This window comes from Magnolia sinica, chromosome 5, assembly GCF_029962835.1.
Source record: "Magnolia sinica isolate HGM2019 chromosome 5, MsV1, whole genome shotgun sequence".
Lineage (NCBI taxonomy): Eukaryota > Viridiplantae > Streptophyta > Magnoliopsida > Magnoliales > Magnoliaceae > Magnolia > Magnolia sinica.
This window is the reverse complement of record NC_080577.1, coordinates 17,322,060-17,340,945: the sequence shown is the minus strand read 5'-3', so window position 1 is coordinate 17,340,945 and position 18,886 is coordinate 17,322,060. Positions and strand designations below refer to the sequence as shown.

Sequence of the window (18,886 nt, the reverse complement as noted above, 5' to 3'; positions counted from 1 at the left end):
ACATAAAACAACCTTAAGAATTCGTTCTAACAGGAAATGAAAATAAAGTATATAGATTAATTAAATCTCTGTATGGATTAAAACAAGCACCAAAACAATGGCATGAGAAGTTTGATTCTAAAATACTATCTCATGGTTTCATGCATAATGTAGCTGATAAATGCATATATTCTAAAGTAGATGGTGGCTGCATGATTATTATTTGTTTGTATGTTAATGACATGTTAATAATAAATAATAAAATAGAAGGTTTGACTGAAACGAAGAGGTTTTTGTCTTCCGTATTCAAAATGAAGGATCTTGGATAAGTTGATACCATCGTAGGTATCAAACTTAAAAAACAAGAAAAACGGGCAAAGGTTACTACAAAAAACCGTAGCAAAAGCCCTTTGCCTATGAATATGATCCGTAGCATGTCCGTCGCTATTGGTGGGGTAGCTAAAGATATAACTACGAATTATATCCGTAGCAATAGATACCAATAGCTATAGATATAATCCGTAGCAATATCTACCAATAGCTATGGATTATACCATAGCAATAGATACCAATAGCTACAGATTATATTCGTAACAATATCTTTACCTACCCCACCAATAGCGACGGACATGCTACGGATCATATCCGTAGCAAAAGAAATTTTATCTGTAGTAATAGATACCAATAACACCAATAATATTCGTAGCCATAGATACCAATAGCTACGGACAAAAGCCGTAGCTATGGCTATGTATTATTTTGTAGCTATTTTTTTTTTAAAAAATTATAATAATACGACCTATTTCCATTGTAAGAACCTGCTGTGATTGATAGCAATTTCAGAAAATCGTAGCCGTCAGTCCCCAACAACGGCGCCAAAAACTTTTTCACTCCCCAAGTATAGGGTTGTGATGTAGTAATAAACTCGGTAAGACCGAGGTCGAATCCACAGGGACTGATACCTATACGTTATCTGAAACCAAGTAGAACTAGAACTAGATTTAAGATGTGATCTAAACCAAATAGAATTTAAGAAATAATTGTGGAATAATTATCTAAAACTTTAAGGAATTCAGAGGAAGAAACTAGGGATTCAGAGGATCCACTTGTAGAGATCAGGGAGATCTTATGCCTGCATTAAGATTTATGGAAATCAAACTGAACCTACTTGATCTGGTTTTTAAGAAATGAAAAGTATATGAATTAGAATGGATTCCATCATCTAACCATGCCCAGGAGACAAAGCAAACAACATGATTAAACTAATTACCAACTAATCAACAATGTATGAAGATCAGGAAGGGTACTGTCATCCTACCATACCCATGGGACAATGATGAACAATAGGGCTTCCTGACTTCATAAACATAAAAAGGGAAAGAAAATACTCAAAGCCATTGCAAACCCATTGTAATTTCAGTCACAACAGGCCATAAAAGATTAAAAAATATTCCTTTAATAATCATCTAAATCAAATTCAGTTTATGAATTAAAGGCACAAAGTAGAATCTCCCATCTCACTACAGGCTTCACCTCTTAGCCCTAGCTAAGAGGTTTAGCCACACATAGGCATGATGCGGCTGAACTTAAAAATAAAAAGAAATATAAAGGAAAAGAAGAAAGGAAACCAAGCTTAGAGCACGTGCCACCTGCCTTTTCCAATCCTCCACATGCTGCCAGCAGCTTGAATCCCTCCCTGACGTGCAGCAGCAACCAAAACCCGTTTCTCTTTCTCTCTCCCTGACGTGCAGCAGCAACCAAAACCGAGCACGCAGAAAAACCTACACCTGTCTCCAGCCACGTCTCCCTGTTTTCCTCCCCTTGCAATCGTCCAAGCCCTGCTCCTCACGTCCCCGTTCCAGCCTCCCTGAATGCCCTTTTCTTCTCCTTCTTTCCTTGCTTATATAGTCAACTAGCAGTCGGAGAGGCCTGGCTGGAGTCGGTGTGCAAGCTCGCATGTGCATGCCCGCTTCTTTTACGCAGCAACCGTAAGAGCGTTGCGTTTGGCCCATGGATGCCTCATACGCTAGATCCAAGCCATCCAGGCTTCTTGAACTTGATCAGTGGTCCCCTGGGTTGGATTTGGACAGTAAAAGTAGTCGGACCAATCCTGTCGATGGTCCTTGAATGGCCCGGATCAACCGGGTCTCGGACTATGTTTACGCAGTTGTTGCCAATTGCTTGTGCTGATGCTTTGTGTGGCCTAGGACCGATCATCAGGCAATGAATCCATTCCGACCATTGGATTGCTCTCGCAAAAATGGTCGGAATTGATGTTGTTCGGGTCGCATTTAGTGTGGCCCATCAGGAATATTGTTCTACCGTCCGAACTGCGTTTGACCATGACTTTTCTGAGTGTGCGTGCATGGGTTTGGAGGAACTCCTTTTGTACGGTCGGTTCGCCCTTATGGAACGAATGGACGGCTTGGATCGTCCTGATCAATTCAGAGGGTGGCCCATTATGATTTTCCGCAAGCTCCGTTGCGAAACAGAGCTTCTGGAACTCTGTTTTGATGATCGGTGGGCCTATGATCAAGGTTTTCAGGACAATCCAATCCATTCATTGGAATGCCCTCGAAAAACCATTCGAAAAGGACTATTTTTGAACTGGAATCGGTGTGGCCCATACGATCTTCTGTGCTACCGTTCATCTTGCGTGCGGTTAAGATCTTCACCCGTATGCTTGCATGAAGGAGAAAGGAAACCTAGGCGGGGGTTTTGGCTAACCCGTGGAACGAATGGACGGCTCTGATCATCACTCCAGGCGTCTGATGAGGCCCACTGGCCAAAACCGCAGCTGCAGTGTGAAGACGCTGGAGCTGTTTTTGAAGTTTTGAGAAGATATCGGTCAGCGTAACGCTGACCGATTGGGACAATCACGGTGCATGGCGAGTTCGTGCACCTTGTGCACATGCACTCTCTTGAGTGGGGTCCACTGGGATTTTTGTGAGAAATCCGTTCCGTCCATCCTTTCCCTCATCCACTTTAAGGCGTCGATAATGAAATTTAAGTATATCCAGATATCAGGCGGGTCCCAAATCCAAATTTTAGGGGCTGATCTGTCCGTTGGGCCACTTCTGGAGGGATCTGAGGGTTGAAATTCGACATGTACGGTTAACTTGTGGGCCCTTGGCCATGTATGAAGTTTTGAGCTGAACGGATGGTGGGAACCTCGTGATCTTGCATTCTAGCTGACTTTCAGGCCGCTTGAGCTTCAGTTTCTCGATTTTCGTGGATCCCTGGCGTGAAATCCCATTGATCTTGGTCCCATGGAGTCCGTCCCTTGCCTTGGTGGATTCTGAGCATTAAATCCATGCTTTTAGTACCCTTTTCAGTCCAGGCTTGTAAATACGCCCTGCAACACAAACACGATTTAAATCGGGCCGTTAAACAGTATCATGTTTGAAAAACCAGGCAATACAGGGTCTGATATGCAATATTTGAACCTCAACACAACCCCCAACCAGCATCTTGCTAGTCCCGAGCAAGGTATGCGAAAAATAAATTGAGAATTACAGGATAATTTCTATAAACTCGAGAGATTTATGAAAAACAATTCAGATATTCGTATTCTAAGATTCATGAATGTTGGCATTACTTTCTCCTAGAATCAAACTCACGGTACTTCATAATCAAGCTTAAATATTAATCCATTAATTAGAACGATTCTAAATATTGAATTCCATGGATGTATAGTCTAATCTCGATTTAAGATTCACCTCGATATTTAAGGATATCATTGGTAACAACTAAGAGAATTCACGATAACCCAACTTGGCTTACACATTATCTTTTTATTCTTTTAATTTTTGATTTTTTCATTAGAAGTAACGCTAAGAAGAGGGATCCGATCCTCACTCATAGGGAGCAAACCTAAGGTAAAGACTGTGCACCCAACTTTTTCACATATCATTCATGGGGAATCGAATCCTCACCTATAAGGAGCAAACCTATGGTAAAGACTATTCGCCCAATCCATTCGATTTCTCAAGTTGGTTCCTTTCATGTTTAGTGATTACCAAGTTAATCCTTTAATATCGAACTGAAACCTTAATATGCAAGCGAGGTGTGTCCTGCGAATTCATGACTCAATCAATGTTTACAAATTCTAATAATGGATTAACAATTCAAACTTAGCTGTGAAATTTAATAGATAACTGAATCCAAGAGTCATGAAGTACCAACATCACGCATCTTGAAATTCTAAGTGCCCTAGATGGCCTGTCAAAATCACTTCGACTTCATTAGAAATCCTGAAAAATTAAAAATTTTCACAACTCTTGCTCAAGACCAAGAACACACTGATTAGGAAACCTAATCTCCCACCCCCAACCAAAAATCTACATTATCCTCAATGTAAAAAGAAATAGACATGCAATGCACATGAGACAACGAAAAAATAGGAGTGATGGAAAGATAATACCTAGATGATGAGTCGAGAGGCACTTTCCAAGAGATCGCAGCATGGGCGTCGGTCAGCACGAGAGAGAAGGCAACACAAAAATAACAAAAATAAAATCTTACCTATACCACTTTTGTAAGTGCTCTCGATTGCATTTAACGTATACAACAAGCCTTTAAACCCCTAGGTTGCCCCTAGTGGACGAGTTGTAGTCTCGTGAGGGTTTGTAGTAATGTTACCCACAAACATTGAACTAACTAATGATATAAACGAAATGAAATGAAGAGCTGGGCTGCCTCCCAGGAGCGCTAAGTTTACTGTCTTCAGCCAGACAAATAAAGCAACTACCCTAGTCCTATGAAAACAGGAAACCTACCTATACCTCCATCAGACTAGGAGATCAATCCTGGTAAACAGGATCAGTCAGAGGTATGGACATGTCCTCTGAATCAAATTTCTCGACAAATGGTTTCAATCGATGTCCATTGACTTTAAACTCCTTGCCATTGTCGGGATCTCTAATTTCAACGGCCCCATGAGGAAAAATAGTAACAACAATGTAAGGGCCGGTCCAACGAGATCGAAGCTTACCCGGAAAGAGATGTAATCGAGAATTGTACAAAAGGACCTTCTGACCAGGTGTGAATGATTTTCACAAAATGTGTTGGTCATGAAATGCTTTCATCTTGTCTTTGTAAATTCTCAAATTATCATACGCATCATTCCGGATTTCCTCCAGTTCATTTAATTGAAGTTTGTGTAGCGAGCCAGTGTTGTCCAGATTGAAATTAAGATTTTTGATCGCCCAGTACACTTTATGTTCCAGCTCCACAGGCAAGTGACAAGCTTTTCCATAGACAAGTCTAAAGGGAGACATTCCAATAGGGGTTTTAAAGGCAGTACGGTATGCCCATAAGGCATCGGTCAATCGGATTGACCAATCCTTACGATCTGGGTTAACCATTTTCTCTAAAATGTGTTTGATCTCCCTATTGGAAATCTCAGCTTGTCCACTTGTCTGTGGATGGTATGGGGTGCTCACCTTATGAGAGATACCGTATTTCTTCATTAAGCTCTCAAATGGTTTATTACAAAAGTGTGAGCCCCCATCACTAATGATGGCTCGAGGCGTTCCGAATCGAGAAAGGATGTTTTCTTTTAGGAATTTAATGACCGTGCGATGGTCATTAGTTCGACACGGAATCGCTTCGACCCATTTAGTGACATAATCCACGGCGAGCAAAATGTACAGATTTTCAAACGATTGGGGGAATGGTCCCATGAAATCGATGCCCCAGCAATTAAATGCTTCAATGATAAGGATGAGATTTAAAGGCATCATATTTCGATGGGACAATGCTCCCAATTTCTGACAACGCTCATAAGCTTTGCAAAACTCATGAGTGTCCCTAAACATAGTGGGCCAGTAAAAGCCACACTGCAGAATCTTGGCCGTGGTCTTTTTAGCAGAAAAGTGACCACCACAGGCCTGTGAGTGACAGAAGGAGATGACGCTCTGATGCTCATCGTCTGGTACACATCTCCTTAGGATTTGGTATGGGCAATATTTAAATAAATAAGGATCATCCCAGAAAAAGTTGCGCACCTCGGTGAAGAATTTCTTCTTATCTTGCGCAGTCCACTGTGTCGGTATGGCACCTGTAGCAAGATAATTAGCAATATCAGCGAACCAAGGTGAATGGGAGACTCTGAACAATTGTTCATCAGGGAACATATCATTGATATGGGTCGCCTCAAGGGAATCAGAGGTATTAAGGCGAGAAAGGTGATCGGCCACTACGTTCTCTACTCCCTTTTTATCTTTAATTTCCAAATCAAATTCTTGGAGTAGAAGGATCCATTGTATCAAACGGGGCTTAGAATCATTCTTAGAAAGAAGATATTTAAGTGCCGCATGATCTGTGTAGATAATGATTTTGGATCCGATCAAGTAGGACCTAAATTTGTCCAAGGCGAACATTACAGCTAAGAGTTCCTTTTCCGTAGTCGAGTAGTTCACCTGGGCAGAATTTAAAGTTCTACTTGTGTAATGAATGACGTAGGGCCTCTTATCTTTTCTCTGGCCTAGGACCGCCCCAAGAGCATAATCAGAAGCGTCGTACATAAGCTCAAAAGGAAGGCTCCAGTCGGGTGGCTGCATGATAGGTGCAGTGGTTAACGTGTCCTTAAGCTTGGTGAAAGCTTCCTGACATTGCTCAGTCCACTCGTACGGAGCATCCTTTTGAAGAAAATTACATAAAGGACGAGAGAGGAGATTAAAGTTCTTTATGAATCGCCTGTAAAATCCTGCGTGTCCTAAGAAGGATCGCACATCTCTGATGTTTTTGGGTGGAGGTAGGTTAGAGATAAGATTGATTTTTGCCTTATTTACCTCGATTCCTTTGGACGAGATGATATGCCCAAGGACAATTTCTTTCTGAACCATGAAATGACACTTCTCCCAATTAAGTACCAAGTTCTTTTCTTCACATCTTTTCAGCACACATTTAAGACTTTCTAAGTACTTGCTGAAAGATGGACCGTAAACAGAGAAATCGTCCATGAAGACCTCTAGATATTGCCCTACCATATCAGAAAAGATACTAAGCATACATCGCTGAAAGGTGGCAGGGGCATTACATAGTCCGAATGGCATCCTTCGATAGGCAAAGGTGCCGTAGGGACATGTAAATGTGGTCTTTTCCTGGTCTTCAGGGGCTATCTCTATCTGGTTGTAGCCCGAATACCCGTCAAGGAAATTGTAATAGGAATGACCAGCTAACCTTTTCAGGATCTGATCAATGAATGGTAAAGGAAAGTAGTCTTTCCTCGTGATGGTATTCAACTTCCTGTAGTCAATGCACATTCTCCAACCAGTAGTGACTCTAGTTGGCACGAGTTCATTATTAGCATTGGCTACGATGGTGATTCCGGACTTCTTAGGGACCACTTGAGTTGGGCTCACCCATTGACTATCAGATATAGGGTATATGATACCTACATCCAATAGTTTAAGAACCTCGGCCTTAACCACCTCCTTTATGTTTGGATTTAGTCTACGTTGTGGTTGCCGAGCGATTTTTACATTATCCTCAAGATATATGTGGTGAGTACAAATTGAGGGATCGATTCCCTTGAGGTCCACTATCATCCATCCCAGGGCTCCTTTATGCTCAATGAGAGTAGATATGAGCATACTCTCCTGTTCTTTCTCTAGGTGGGCAGAGATCACCACCGGGTATGTCTCATATTGACCTAAATAGGCATATTTCAAATCAGAGGACAAAGGTTTTAGGTCAAGCTTCGGCGGCTTGAGGTTAGACGGTAGAGGCACTACATCGGTTTGTGGTAATTCTTCAAATTGTGGCCTCCACCGGTTAACTTCAAGTACTGGTGCAGTATCAAGCACGGCTCATGTCTCCCTAAGCATGTCATCATCAAAATCATGGGAGTGGCCAGGCATGTCTCTAGATGGTCGGAGGATAAGGTCAGAGGTGTCGTATCTTCCACGAAAGAGTCAATCATGTTAATGTCGTGGAAATCGTCATCATCATCTGCGTTGCTGCCGTTATTAAAAAAAATGTTTGACTCCAATGTTAAATTTTTAAAAGACATAGTCATGACACCATTCCTGCAATTGATAATTGCATTTGACGTGGCAAGGAATGAGCGACCAAGAATGACAGGAATCTGAGTGCTCATGTTATTGATGGGTTCGGTGTCCAGGATGATAAAATCTACAGGGTAGTAAAATCTATCAACTTGGACCAACACATCCTCAATTATCCCTCTTGGTACACGAACAGAGCGATCAACAAGTTGTAGTGTGGTTAGGGTGGGTTTTAATTCGCCCAAACCTAACTGTTTGTATACCGAGTATGGAATCAGATTTACGCTCGCTCCTAAGTCAAGAAGTGCGTGATCAATTTGATGGTTCCCGATTACACATGATATGGTTGGGCTACTGGGATCCTTGAATTTCTGCGGCACATCTTGCTTCAGGATGGCACTCACTTTCTCAGTTAAGAAGATTTTCTTTTGAATAATTTTCTGTCTTTTGGTCGTGCATAAGTCTTTCAGGAATTTGGCATATGAAGGTATCTGTTTAACGACATCAAGTAGAGGAATGTTGACTTTCACCTGTTTCAACACCTCTAGGATATCCTGAGAGTTAGAGAGAGGTTTTGGTGAAACTAACCGTTGGGGGAATGGAGCAACTGGCTTCTCTAGAAGTTCCGGTTCTAATTTTTGTGGGGCATCACTAGCTCCATCATTGTTGTCCTCTTCTGGTTCTTGAGGTTTTTCGGGTCTAACCGGAAGAGTTTTATCAATGATCTTCCCACTCTTAAGAGTGGTGATGGATTTAACATGCCCCATCTGATTTGAAGAGCTGGGATCATTAATCTCGTACTGCGGTTTAGGATTGGGGAGAGGTTGTGCAGGAAGCATCCCATTTTCTATAACCGTTATATGAGAATATATCTTTTGTATAAGATCTGTAATTCCCCGCATTGCCTGAGCCAGCTCTTGTATGGGATTTTGAACCGGTTCCTCTTGAGGTTTCACTTGATTTAGATTTTGATTGAAGAAACCTGGAGGAGTCGCCGTTTGTCCATTCCTCCAACTAAAGTTTGGATGATTTTTCCAGCCAGGATTGTATGTATTGGAGTTAGGTCCAGTAAAAGGTCTTTGATAGTTGTTTACGGCATTGGCTTGTTCATTCAACACTCCTCGAAAGGTGGGTATTGTAGGACAGTTTTCAGTTGTGTGAATGTTGCAATCACAGATGCCGCAAACAATTTCATTGACCTTATCCTTCTTTCCTTCCATGGCCTCAACTTTCCTTATGAGCGTAGTCACTTTACACTTGAGATCATCCTCTTCTTTCAAGAGATATAATCCACCTTTCTCCTTTAATTGAGTCGGCCTAGACGTGGTGTTCGACTTTGGGTAATAGTCCCAAGATTGTGTTTTTGCAGCCAGACTGTCGAGGTAGTCCCATACCTCGTCGACATCTTTATTAATGAATTCTCCATTACACATTGTCTCGACCATTTGGCGCATGGAAGATGTCAGTCCATCGTAGAAAAAATTTGTAATGCGCCACGTTTCAAATCCGTGTTGTGGGCATGAACTGACCAAATCTTTGAACCTTTCCCAACATTGGAAGAATGTTTCATCTTCCTTTTGGACAAAGTTCATGATTGCTTTTCTGAGGGTAATCGTTTTATGATGTGGGAAGAATTTTTTTATGAATTTCCTCTGCATGTCGTTCCATGTGCCAATGGATCTAGGACGCAATTAATGTAACCACGTCTTAGCTTTCTCTTTTAAGGAAAAAGGAAAGAGTTTCAGCCTAATTGTATCCTCAGATACATTAGGAAAACATAATGTAGCTATAATCTCATCGAACTCTTTCAAATGTAAATATGGACTCTCTGATTCAAGTCCATGGAATTTGGGAAGGAGTTGGATAACTCCTGGCTTGATGTCCATTTGTCCTGTGTTTTCAGGGAAAATCATGCATGAGGGCGTACTCACTCCCGCCGGTTGTAGATAATCTCGTAGAGTACGAGGCGGGGGTGCCTGTTGCACCTCATTCTCATCTTGGGTATCCTCCACCCTTGGTGGAAGTAGAGGAGGTTGGTCTTCAGCCATAACTTCAGTTAACTCAGGGGATTTCGAGCGGTATCTAGTCCTGCGATGGATAGTCAACCCCTCAACCAATCCTCCTTCAGTCAAGAGACGTCGAGTGTTGTCACGGGCCCACTTGGGCATGAAACACTCGCAGCCCTCAATCAAATTCAAAGCCTAATCCTAAGAAAGGAAAAGAAAATCTAAAAAGAAAGAGAGAGAGAGTTGGAAAGGAATTACCAAATTGAAGCTCCTAAGTTAAGGACCTGCAAAATAAAACAAAATATGTTAGATTTTTTTAAAAAAGAGGAACAATCCTTTTAAACGAAAGGTAGCAGTAAACTGATTTCTAAAAGAAAGTGAAAACTTCTAAAATAAATTAGGAAAGTCCCAAACTAGAACGTAAATTACTAAAAGAGAACTGAAAAATAGAAAGTAGAGAAGGAGTGTACCGAATTAGAGATTTCTATCTTAAAGGCCTACAAAATAGGAAGGTTAGTTTCTAAACAAAAATTCTAAAAATAAATTAGGAAACAAATTAGATTTTAAAAGAGTTAAAATTAGAAAGTTACTAAAATAGAAAGTTAATTTCTAAAAAGGGAAAGAAATAACCTAATTTCTAAAAATAAACTATTTCCTACAGAAGGGAGGATACTAAAATTAGAAAATTTCTAAAGTTTAAACCCTAATTCTAAAAATAGGAAAAAGTAGAGAGATTAGGAAGGAATTACCAATTGAGAAACTTATGTCAAGATCCTATAAAACAGGAAACAAGTTAGTTTTGAACTCAAATAAAAAAAAAAAAAAAAAACTAAGGTTAGTAAAATCCTAATCTTAAACTAATCTTAAAACCAATTAATTTCAGAGAATTGTAACCGTCAGTCCCCGGCAACGGCGCCAAAAACTTGTTCACTCCCCAAGTATAGGGTTGTGATGTAGTAATAAACTCGGTAAGATTGAGGTCGAATCCACAGGGACTGATACCTATACGTTATCTGAAACCAAGTAGAAATAGAACAAGATTTAAGATGTGATCTAAACCAAATAGAATTTAAGGAATAATTGTGGAATAATTATCTAAAACTTTAAGGAATTCAGAGGAAGAAACTAGGGATTCAGAGGATCCACTTGTAGAGATCAGGGAGATCTTATGCCTGCATTAAGATTTATGGAAATCAAACTGAACCTACTTGATCTGGTTTTTAAGAAATGAAAAGTATATGAATTAGAATGGATTCCATCATCTAACCATGCCCAGGAGACAAAGCAAACAACATGATTAAACTAATTACCAACTAATCAACAATGTATGAAGATCAGGAAGGGTACTGTCATCCTACCATGCCCATGGGACAATGATGAACAATAGGGCTTCCTGACTTCATAAACATAAAAAGGGGAAGAAAATACTCAAAGCCATTGCAAACCCATTGTAATTTCAGTCACAACAGGCCATAAAAGATTAAAAAATATTCCTTTAATAATCAACTAAATCAAATTCAGTTTATGAATTAAAGGCACAAAGTAGAATCTCCCATTTCACTACAGGCTTCACCTCTTAGCCCTAACTAAGAGGTTTAGCCACACATAGGCATGATGCGGCTGAACTTAAAAATAAAAAGAAATATAAAGGAAAAGAAGAAAGGAAACCAAGCTTAGAGCACATGCCACCTGCCTTTTCCAATCCTCCACATGCTGCCAGCAGCTTGAATCCCTCCCTGACGTGCAGTAGCAACCAAAACCCGTTTCTCTTTCTCTCTCCCTGACGTGCAGCAGCAACCAAAACCGAGCACGCAGAAAAACCCACACCTGTCTCCAGCCACGTCTCCCTGTTTTCCTCCCCCTGCAATTGTCCAAGCCCTGCTCCTCACGTCCCTGTTCCAGCCTCCCTGAATGCCCTTTTCTTCTCCTTCTTTCCTTGCTTATATAGTCAACTAGCAGTCGGAGAGGCCTGGCTGGAGTTGGTGTGCAAGCTCGCATGTGTATGCCCGCTTCTTTTACGCAGCAACCGTAAGAGCGTTGCGTTTGGCCCATGGATGCCTCATACGCTAGATCCAAGCCATCCAGGCTTCTTGAACTTGATCGGTGGTCCCCTGGGTTGGATTTGGACAGTAAAAGTAGTCGGACCGATCCTGTCGATGGTCCTTGAATGGCCCGGATCAACCGGGTCTCAGACTATGTTTACGCAGTCGTTGCCAATTGCTTGCGCTGATGCTTTGTGTGGCCTAGGACCGATCATCAGGCAATGAATCCATTCCGACCATTGGATTGCTCTCACAAAAACGGTCGGAATTGATGTTGTTCGGGTCGCATTTAGTGTGGCCCATCAGGAATATTGTTCTACCGTCCGAACTGCGTTTGACCATGACTTTTCTGAGTGTGCGTGCATGGGTTTGGAGGAACTCCTTTTGTACGGTCGGTTCGCCCTTATGGAACGAATAGACGGCTTGGATCGTCCTGATCAATTCAGAGGGTGGCCCATCATGATTTTCCGTAAGCTCCGCTGCGAAACAGAGCTTCCGGAACTCTGTTTTGATGATCGGTGGGCCTATGATTAAGGTTTTCAGGACAATCCAATCCATTCATTGGAATGCCCTCGAAAAACCATTCGAAAAGGACTATTTTTGAACTGGAATCGGTGTGGCCCATACGATCTTCTGTGCTACCGTTCATCTTGCGTGCGGTTAAGATCTTCACCCGTATGCTTGCATGAAGGAGAAAGGAAACCTAGGCAGGGGTTTTGGCTAACCCATGGAACGAATGGACGGCTCTGATCATCACTCCAGGCGTCTGATGAGGCCCACTGGCCAAAACCGCAGCTACAGTGTGAAGACGCTGGAGCTGTTTTTGAAGTTTTGAGAAGATATCGGTCAGCGTAACGCTGACCGATTGGGACAATCGCGGTGCATGGTGAGTACGTGCACCTTGTGCACATGCACTCTCTTGAGTGGGGTCCACTGGGATTTTTGTGAGAAATCCGTTCCGTCCATCCTTTCCCTCATCCACTTTAAGGCGTCGATAATGAAATTTAAGTATATCCAGATATCAGGCGGGTCCCAAATCAAAATTTTAGGGGCTGATCTGTCCGTTGGGCCACTTCCGGAGGGATCTGAGGGTTGAAATTCGACATGTACAGTTAACTTGTGGGCCCTTGGCCATGTATGAAGTTTTGAGCTGAACGGATGGTGGGAACCTCGTGATCTTGCATTCTGGCTGACTTTCAGGCCGCTTGAGCTTCAGTTTCTTGATTTTCGTGGATCCCTGGCGTGAAATCCCATTGATCTTGGTCCCATGGAGTCCGTCCCTTGCCTTGGTGGATTCTGAGCATTAAATCCATGCTTTTAGTACCCTTTTCAGTCCAGGCTTGTAAATACGCCCTGCAACACAAACACGATTTAAATCGGGCCGTTAAACAGTATCATGTTTGAAAAACCAGGCAATACATGGTCTGATATGCAATATTTGACCCTCAACAGATGCATTTATTACAAATAGTAATCAAATCATACAATGCATCCTACATTCACATTTCTAAATAAACAATACTTCACTTTACTCAACCTATCATAAGAATTACAACTAAAGCGTGCCCTCATGTACAAGAAACAAATATACTCTAACACAGTAAACACTTTTCATATGCATTCAATAATGCTCACGTTTTTACAGAATTTTCTTCCTTCAGACGGTCAATTTCAGCAAATGCAGAAGATAAAGCTTCTTCTTTCCTTGAAACTGCAGATGTAACTTCTGTGGACTTCGACACAAGATCACTTTCAAGTTCTGAAACCCTTTCCTTGAGAAAATGAATTTCATTCTGCACTGACTTCTTTAGCTTGTCAGCCTATATAAAACAGTATTTGTAGACACAATCAAACAAGCATACCTTTGTACACATCTCAAAAGGAAGAAAGACAAAAAAAATCACTTATATATGAAGAACTAAAAAATGTACCTACAAATCTTCTAAACTATGGCAAAATCCAACATGAGTAATGTGTTCAAACCTAGGATAGAGTTTTAAACTCAAAACCTAGGTTTAGGTTAAGGTTATAGGTTTAGGTTTAGGTTTTAGGTTTATGTTAAGATTATAGGTTTAGATTAGGTTTAGGTTATAGGTTATAGGTTATAGCTTTAGGGAATTGAGAAAAGGTTAAGGTTTAGGTTTAGGAAATCAGGTTTGGGTTTAGGTTTGGGTTTTCAAGTTTAGGTTTAGGTTTAGATTAGGGAGTTGAAATTAGGATTATGTATAGGTTTAGGTTTAAGGATTTGAGAATACATTTAGGTTTTAGGTTTAGGATTAGGTTTTAGGTTATAGGTTTAGTTTATAGGTTTAGGTTAAGGTTAGGTTGTAGGTTATAAGTTTAGGTTATAGGTTATAGGTTTTGGTTTAGGTTAAGGTTATAGGTTTAGGTTTAGGTTAAAGTTTAGGTTTAGGTTTAGGTTATAGGTTATAGGTTATAGGTTAAAGCTTTAGGGAATTGACAATAGGTTAAGGTTTAGGTTTAAGAAATCGAGTTCGGGTTTGAGATTGGGTTTAGTTTGGGTTTTCAAGTTTAGGTTTAGGTTAAGGAGTTGAGATTAGGATTATGTATAAGTTTAGGTTTAAGGATTTGAGAATACATTTAGGTTTTAGGTTTAGGTTTAGATTAAGGTTATAGGTTTAGGTTAGGTATAGGTGTAGGTTATAGGTTATAGCTTTAGGGAATTGAGAATAGGTTAAGGCTTAGGTTTAGAAAATCAGGTTCGGGTTTGGGATTGGGTCTAGGTTTTAGTTTTCAAGTTTAGGTTTAGGTTTAGGTTAGGGAGTTGAGATTAGGATTAGGTGTAAGTTTAGGTTTAGGGATTTGAGAATACATTTAGGTTTTAGGTTTAGGTTTAGGTTATAGGTTATAGGTTTAGGTTTAGGTTAGGTTATCGGTTATAAGTTTAGGTTATAGGTTATAGGTTGTGGGTTAAGGTTTCTTTTATATGTTTTGGTTTATGTTAAGGTTATTGGTTTAGGTTTAGGTTATAGGTTTAGGTTAAGGTTTAGGTTTAGGTTATATGTTATAAGTTATAGCTTTAAAGAATTGAGAATAGGTTAAGGTTTAGGTTTAGGAAATCGGGTTTGGGTTCGGGATCGGGTTTAGGTTTGGGTTTTCAAGTTTAGGTTTAGGTTTAGGTTAGGGAGTTGAGATTAGGATTAGGTGTAGGTTTAGGTTTAGGTTAGGGAGTTGAGATTAGGATTAGGTGTAGGTTTAGGTTTAGGGATTTGAGAATACATTTAGGTTTTAGGTTTAGGTTTAGGTTTTAGCTTATAGGTTTAGGTTATAGGTTAAGGTTTAGGTTTAGGTTAAGGTTTAGGTTTAGGTTATAGGTTTTGGAATTTGAGAATAGGTTTAGGTTAAGGTTATAAGTTTAGGTTTAGGAAATCGTATTTAGGTTCGGGATCGGGTTTAGGTTTGGGTTTTCAAGTTTAGGTTTAGGTTTAGGTTAGGGAGTTGAGATTAGGATTAGGTGTAGTTTTAAGTTTAGGGATTTGAGAATACGTTAAGGTTTAGGTATATGAAATCAGGTTCGGGTTCGAGAACGGGTTTACGTTTGGGTTTTAGGTTTAGGCTAAGGATTTAGGGATTCAGATTCGGGTTCGGGATAGGGTTTAGGTTTAGGTTTAGGTTTTACGTTTAGGTTAAGGTTACAGGTCTAGGTTTAGGTTTAGGTTATAAGTGTAGGTTATAGGTTTAGGTTTGGTTTAGGTTTTAGGTTACAGTTTAGGAAATTGAGAATAGGTTAAGGTTTAGGTTTAGGAAATCGGGTTCGTATTCGGGTTTAGGTTTGGGTTTTCAAGTTTAGGTTCAGGTTAAGGAGTTGAGATTAGGATTAGGTGTAGGTTTAGGTTTAGGGATTTGAGAATACATTTAGGTTTTAGGTTTAGGTTTAGGTTATAGGTTATAGCTTTAGGGAATTGAGAATAGGTTAAGGTTTAGGTTTAGGAAATCGGGATCGGGTTTAGGTTTGGGTTTTCAAGTTTAGGTTTAGGTTAAGGAGTTGAAATTAAGATTAGGTGTAGGTTTAAGTTTAAGGATTTGAGAATACATTTAGGTTTTAGGTTTAAGTTTAGGTTTTAGGTTAGAGGCTTAGGTTTAGGTTATAAGTGTAGGTTATAGGTTTAGGTTTAGGTTAGGTTATAGGTTAAGGTTTAGGGAATTGAGTTTAGGTTATAGGTTTAGGTTATAGATTAAGGTTTAGTTTTAGGTTTAGGTTTAGGTTTAGGTTATAGGTTTTGGGATTTGAGAATAGGTTTAGGTTAAGATTATAAGTTTAGGTTTAGGAAATCGGGTTCGGGTTTAAGTTTGGGTATAGGTTTGGGTTTTCAAGTTTAGGTTTATGTTTAGGTTAGGGAGTTGAGATTATTATTAGGTGTAGGTTTAGGTTTAGGGATTTGAGAATATGTTAAGGTTTATGTTTAGGAAATCGGATTCGGGTTTGAGATCGAGTTTACGTTTGGGTTTTAGGTTAAGAGTGTGGTCCCTGCAAATACAGATATAAACACGGCTTGTCCAAATGGCCAGGCCCCTCCAATGTTTTTCATAGAAAATGGACAGCTTCATCATGGTCATAATAATAATTCCCACGTTCCAGGGACCCTCACTCATCCGGATAGCTCCGACGCACATCTGGGTTTGCTCCATTAATTTTGAGCAAATACATAAACACGGCCTGTCCAAATGGCCAGGTCCCTCTAATGCTGTCCATAGAAAATGGACAGCTTCATTATAGTCATAACAACGGTTCCCACCTTCCAGGGACCCCCGCTCATCCGGATAGCTCCGACGCACATTCGGGTCTGCTCCATTAATTTCTAGCAAATACATAAACACGGCCTGTCCCCGGGATCCACTGAATTCATCTGATCCAGGGATCCAAGGAAGCCAGATACTATAATTTGGGCCATAGTTTTAGCCATCTAAAATGCTGAAATCACGCACATTAACATAATTCGAAAAGGAAATTTCTTTCGCTGAAATATACCAATAAAAGTAAATGGCTTTCTTGATTTTCAACTAGAAAGCACAAAATATGAACTGGAACATGAGAGTAGAGAAGTATTGACTCACTTGTTCACTTTAACCCAAGTAACTTTTAGTGTTTCCTTCTTCTTTTCATCAAGCTCTTCAATCACCTTCTTGATTTTTGACTTATCATTCTAAGCAAGAGAAGAATACAGTAAACAAACAACTTCAGACATAAACAAATTCAATTTAAAAAAATAAAAATAAAAATAAACATGAGATCCTTTACAGTTTGAGAAATACAACAATATACCTCAATGATGTTTTTCTTGGATAATAAGTCATTATATTCATCTTCAGCTTTCTTGAACATTGCCATAACTTTTTTGTTGACCCTCTTCTCAAGGCTGAAAACAATCAATCAGATTAACTGAGATGCATGTCCATTAACCTTCTTCTTTAAAAAAAAAAATGCAAAACCAAACATCAATTAGGTGTCATGGAAAAGAAAACAAAGAAGCACAGGAAACAACACAACAAGTAATCTAATCACACACCCAGATTGTTCAGCTTGAAGTTTCTCAAGCTCCTCCCTTGATTTACGAGGATCACGAGATAAGTCATAATTTGTCCCACTTTTTCCAAATAATTGTTTCTCAGGTGTAATCCAACTATGCCTTCTAGTAGTTTATCTACCTTCAGGGAGCAATCTTTCTGTTCCATCTCCATTCGCTTAATCTGTGTGAATGGGAAAGAGTGGGTTTCTATCAAGAACACATACACAATTTCATAGATCAAGCAAGTTAAATAAAATAGGAACAAAATAACCACTACAAGTACCTCATTTTCCAATTTTTTCCTCTCAACATTTGCATCACTAATTTTATGTTGAAGCTCTTGAATGACTACGTCCTTCTCCATAATGAGCCTCTCTCTTTCATTTTCAAAGTCATAAATCCTTTCACAATTGAATGCATCGAAATTTAAAAATAAAAATGTGCAAGAATGCATCAATTACAATAAGAAGTGTGTGCAAGAATGCACCTTGTTGTCTATTGAAGATGGAATTGAATCAGTCTTGTTTTTGCCTACGTTGATACTCAAATGCGAGACACATCCCATGGAAATATCTGCAGTTCCAGATCAAACCTATAAATTAACAGCAAAATAGAAGTGCAGTTTGGGTAGTATTGCACAAGTGAACAATGTACATACCAGTTGATTTATCGATGAATTCAGGCTCCACTGTAGAAAAACAAGATAAAGCCAAAAAACTACCAACTAATCAATGTACATACCGGCTGATTTATCTAGTTATTCAATGTTTTAAGTGGAAATGAACTAACCATGAGAGCTTTTTACCTCATAAGTTATTCGATGTTTTAAGTGGAAATAAAAACTACCAACTGATCAATGTACATACCGGCTGATATAAATCACCATGACTTGAGGAAATTTAGGGAATGATCGAGAAAAGAAGATAGTATAGTCCTTGAACCATGTAATGCTTATTAAAGAGAAACAGGAAAAGGCTTTCTCACGGCCATATCTCCCAAGGATTTGTTGCATATTCGACAGGTGTAGTGACTACATGTGTGCACCTGAACACAATGCAAAAGGAGAACATGAGTTGAGTTCACGCATCATACTCCACTTCCCAATAAATGGGAAAAAGGAAAGAACAAGGTGGAAACTCACACATAATGCAATTTGAAATCAAAGCAAAGAAGAGATGGGCAAACTTGAAAACAAGTTGAATGCATGAAATGGCCACATGGAAGGGCTCTAACTGATGCACTTGAAGTACTGAACAAGAAATCACAACATATGGGGCAGTTAGTCTCCAGACCTTTCTCCCGGCAAATGTGCTTGACTA

At 39.9% G+C, this 18,886-nt stretch overlaps 1 protein-coding gene and 1 non-coding gene across 4 annotated transcripts; one reads left to right on the top strand and one right to left on the bottom strand.

Moving 5' to 3' along the window:
* The first annotated feature begins 9,494 nt into the window (after positions 1–9,494).
* Positions 9,495–9,601, top strand: LOC131247774 (small nucleolar RNA R71). The gene has a single exon (XR_009172044.1). It is a non-coding gene; the product is annotated as a small nucleolar RNA R71 (small nucleolar RNA).
* A 3,920-nt stretch (positions 9,602–13,521) lies between these two features.
* On the bottom strand, positions 13,522–17,910 carry LOC131245599 (structural maintenance of chromosomes protein 2-2-like). 3 transcript variants are annotated; one of them, XR_009170921.1, is made up of 5 exons: positions 17,851–17,910; positions 17,707–17,748; positions 17,324–17,417; positions 17,116–17,204; positions 13,522–13,859 (listed from the first exon to the last, which is right to left on the bottom strand). XR_009170921.1 is itself a non-coding variant. In XM_058245168.1 (4 exons), the coding sequence occupies exons 1-4, from the start codon at positions 17,883–17,885 to the stop codon at positions 13,847–13,849; spliced, it is 231 nt and encodes a 76-aa protein (XP_058101151.1). In that variant the 5' UTR covers positions 17,886–17,900; the 3' UTR covers positions 13,522–13,846. The 3 variants fall into 3 exon arrangements, 1 of the variants encoding a protein (XP_058101151.1); XR_009170920.1 differs by lacking the exons at positions 17,707–17,748; positions 17,851–17,910 and adding an exon at positions 17,568–17,682; XM_058245168.1 differs by lacking the exon at positions 17,707–17,748 and having other exon boundaries at positions 17,851–17,900.
* Positions 17,911–18,886: the final 976 nt, after the last annotated feature.

What these genes read in the sequence shown, in the direction of transcription:
- LOC131245599 (XM_058245168.1), bottom strand. Translation starts at nt 17,885, where the DNA reads ATGCAAATGTTGAGAGGAAAAAATTGGAAAATGAG. An exon ending in GGAAAAAATTGGAAAATGAG is followed by an intron (nt 17,418 to 17,850) that starts GTACTTGTAGTG and finishes GATTGTTTTCAG; the next exon opens with CCTTGAGAAGAGGGTCAACA. An exon ending in CCAAGAAAAACATCATTGAG is followed by an intron (nt 17,205 to 17,323) that starts GTATATTGTTGT and finishes TCTCTTGCTTAG; the next exon opens with AATGATAAGTCAAAAATCAA.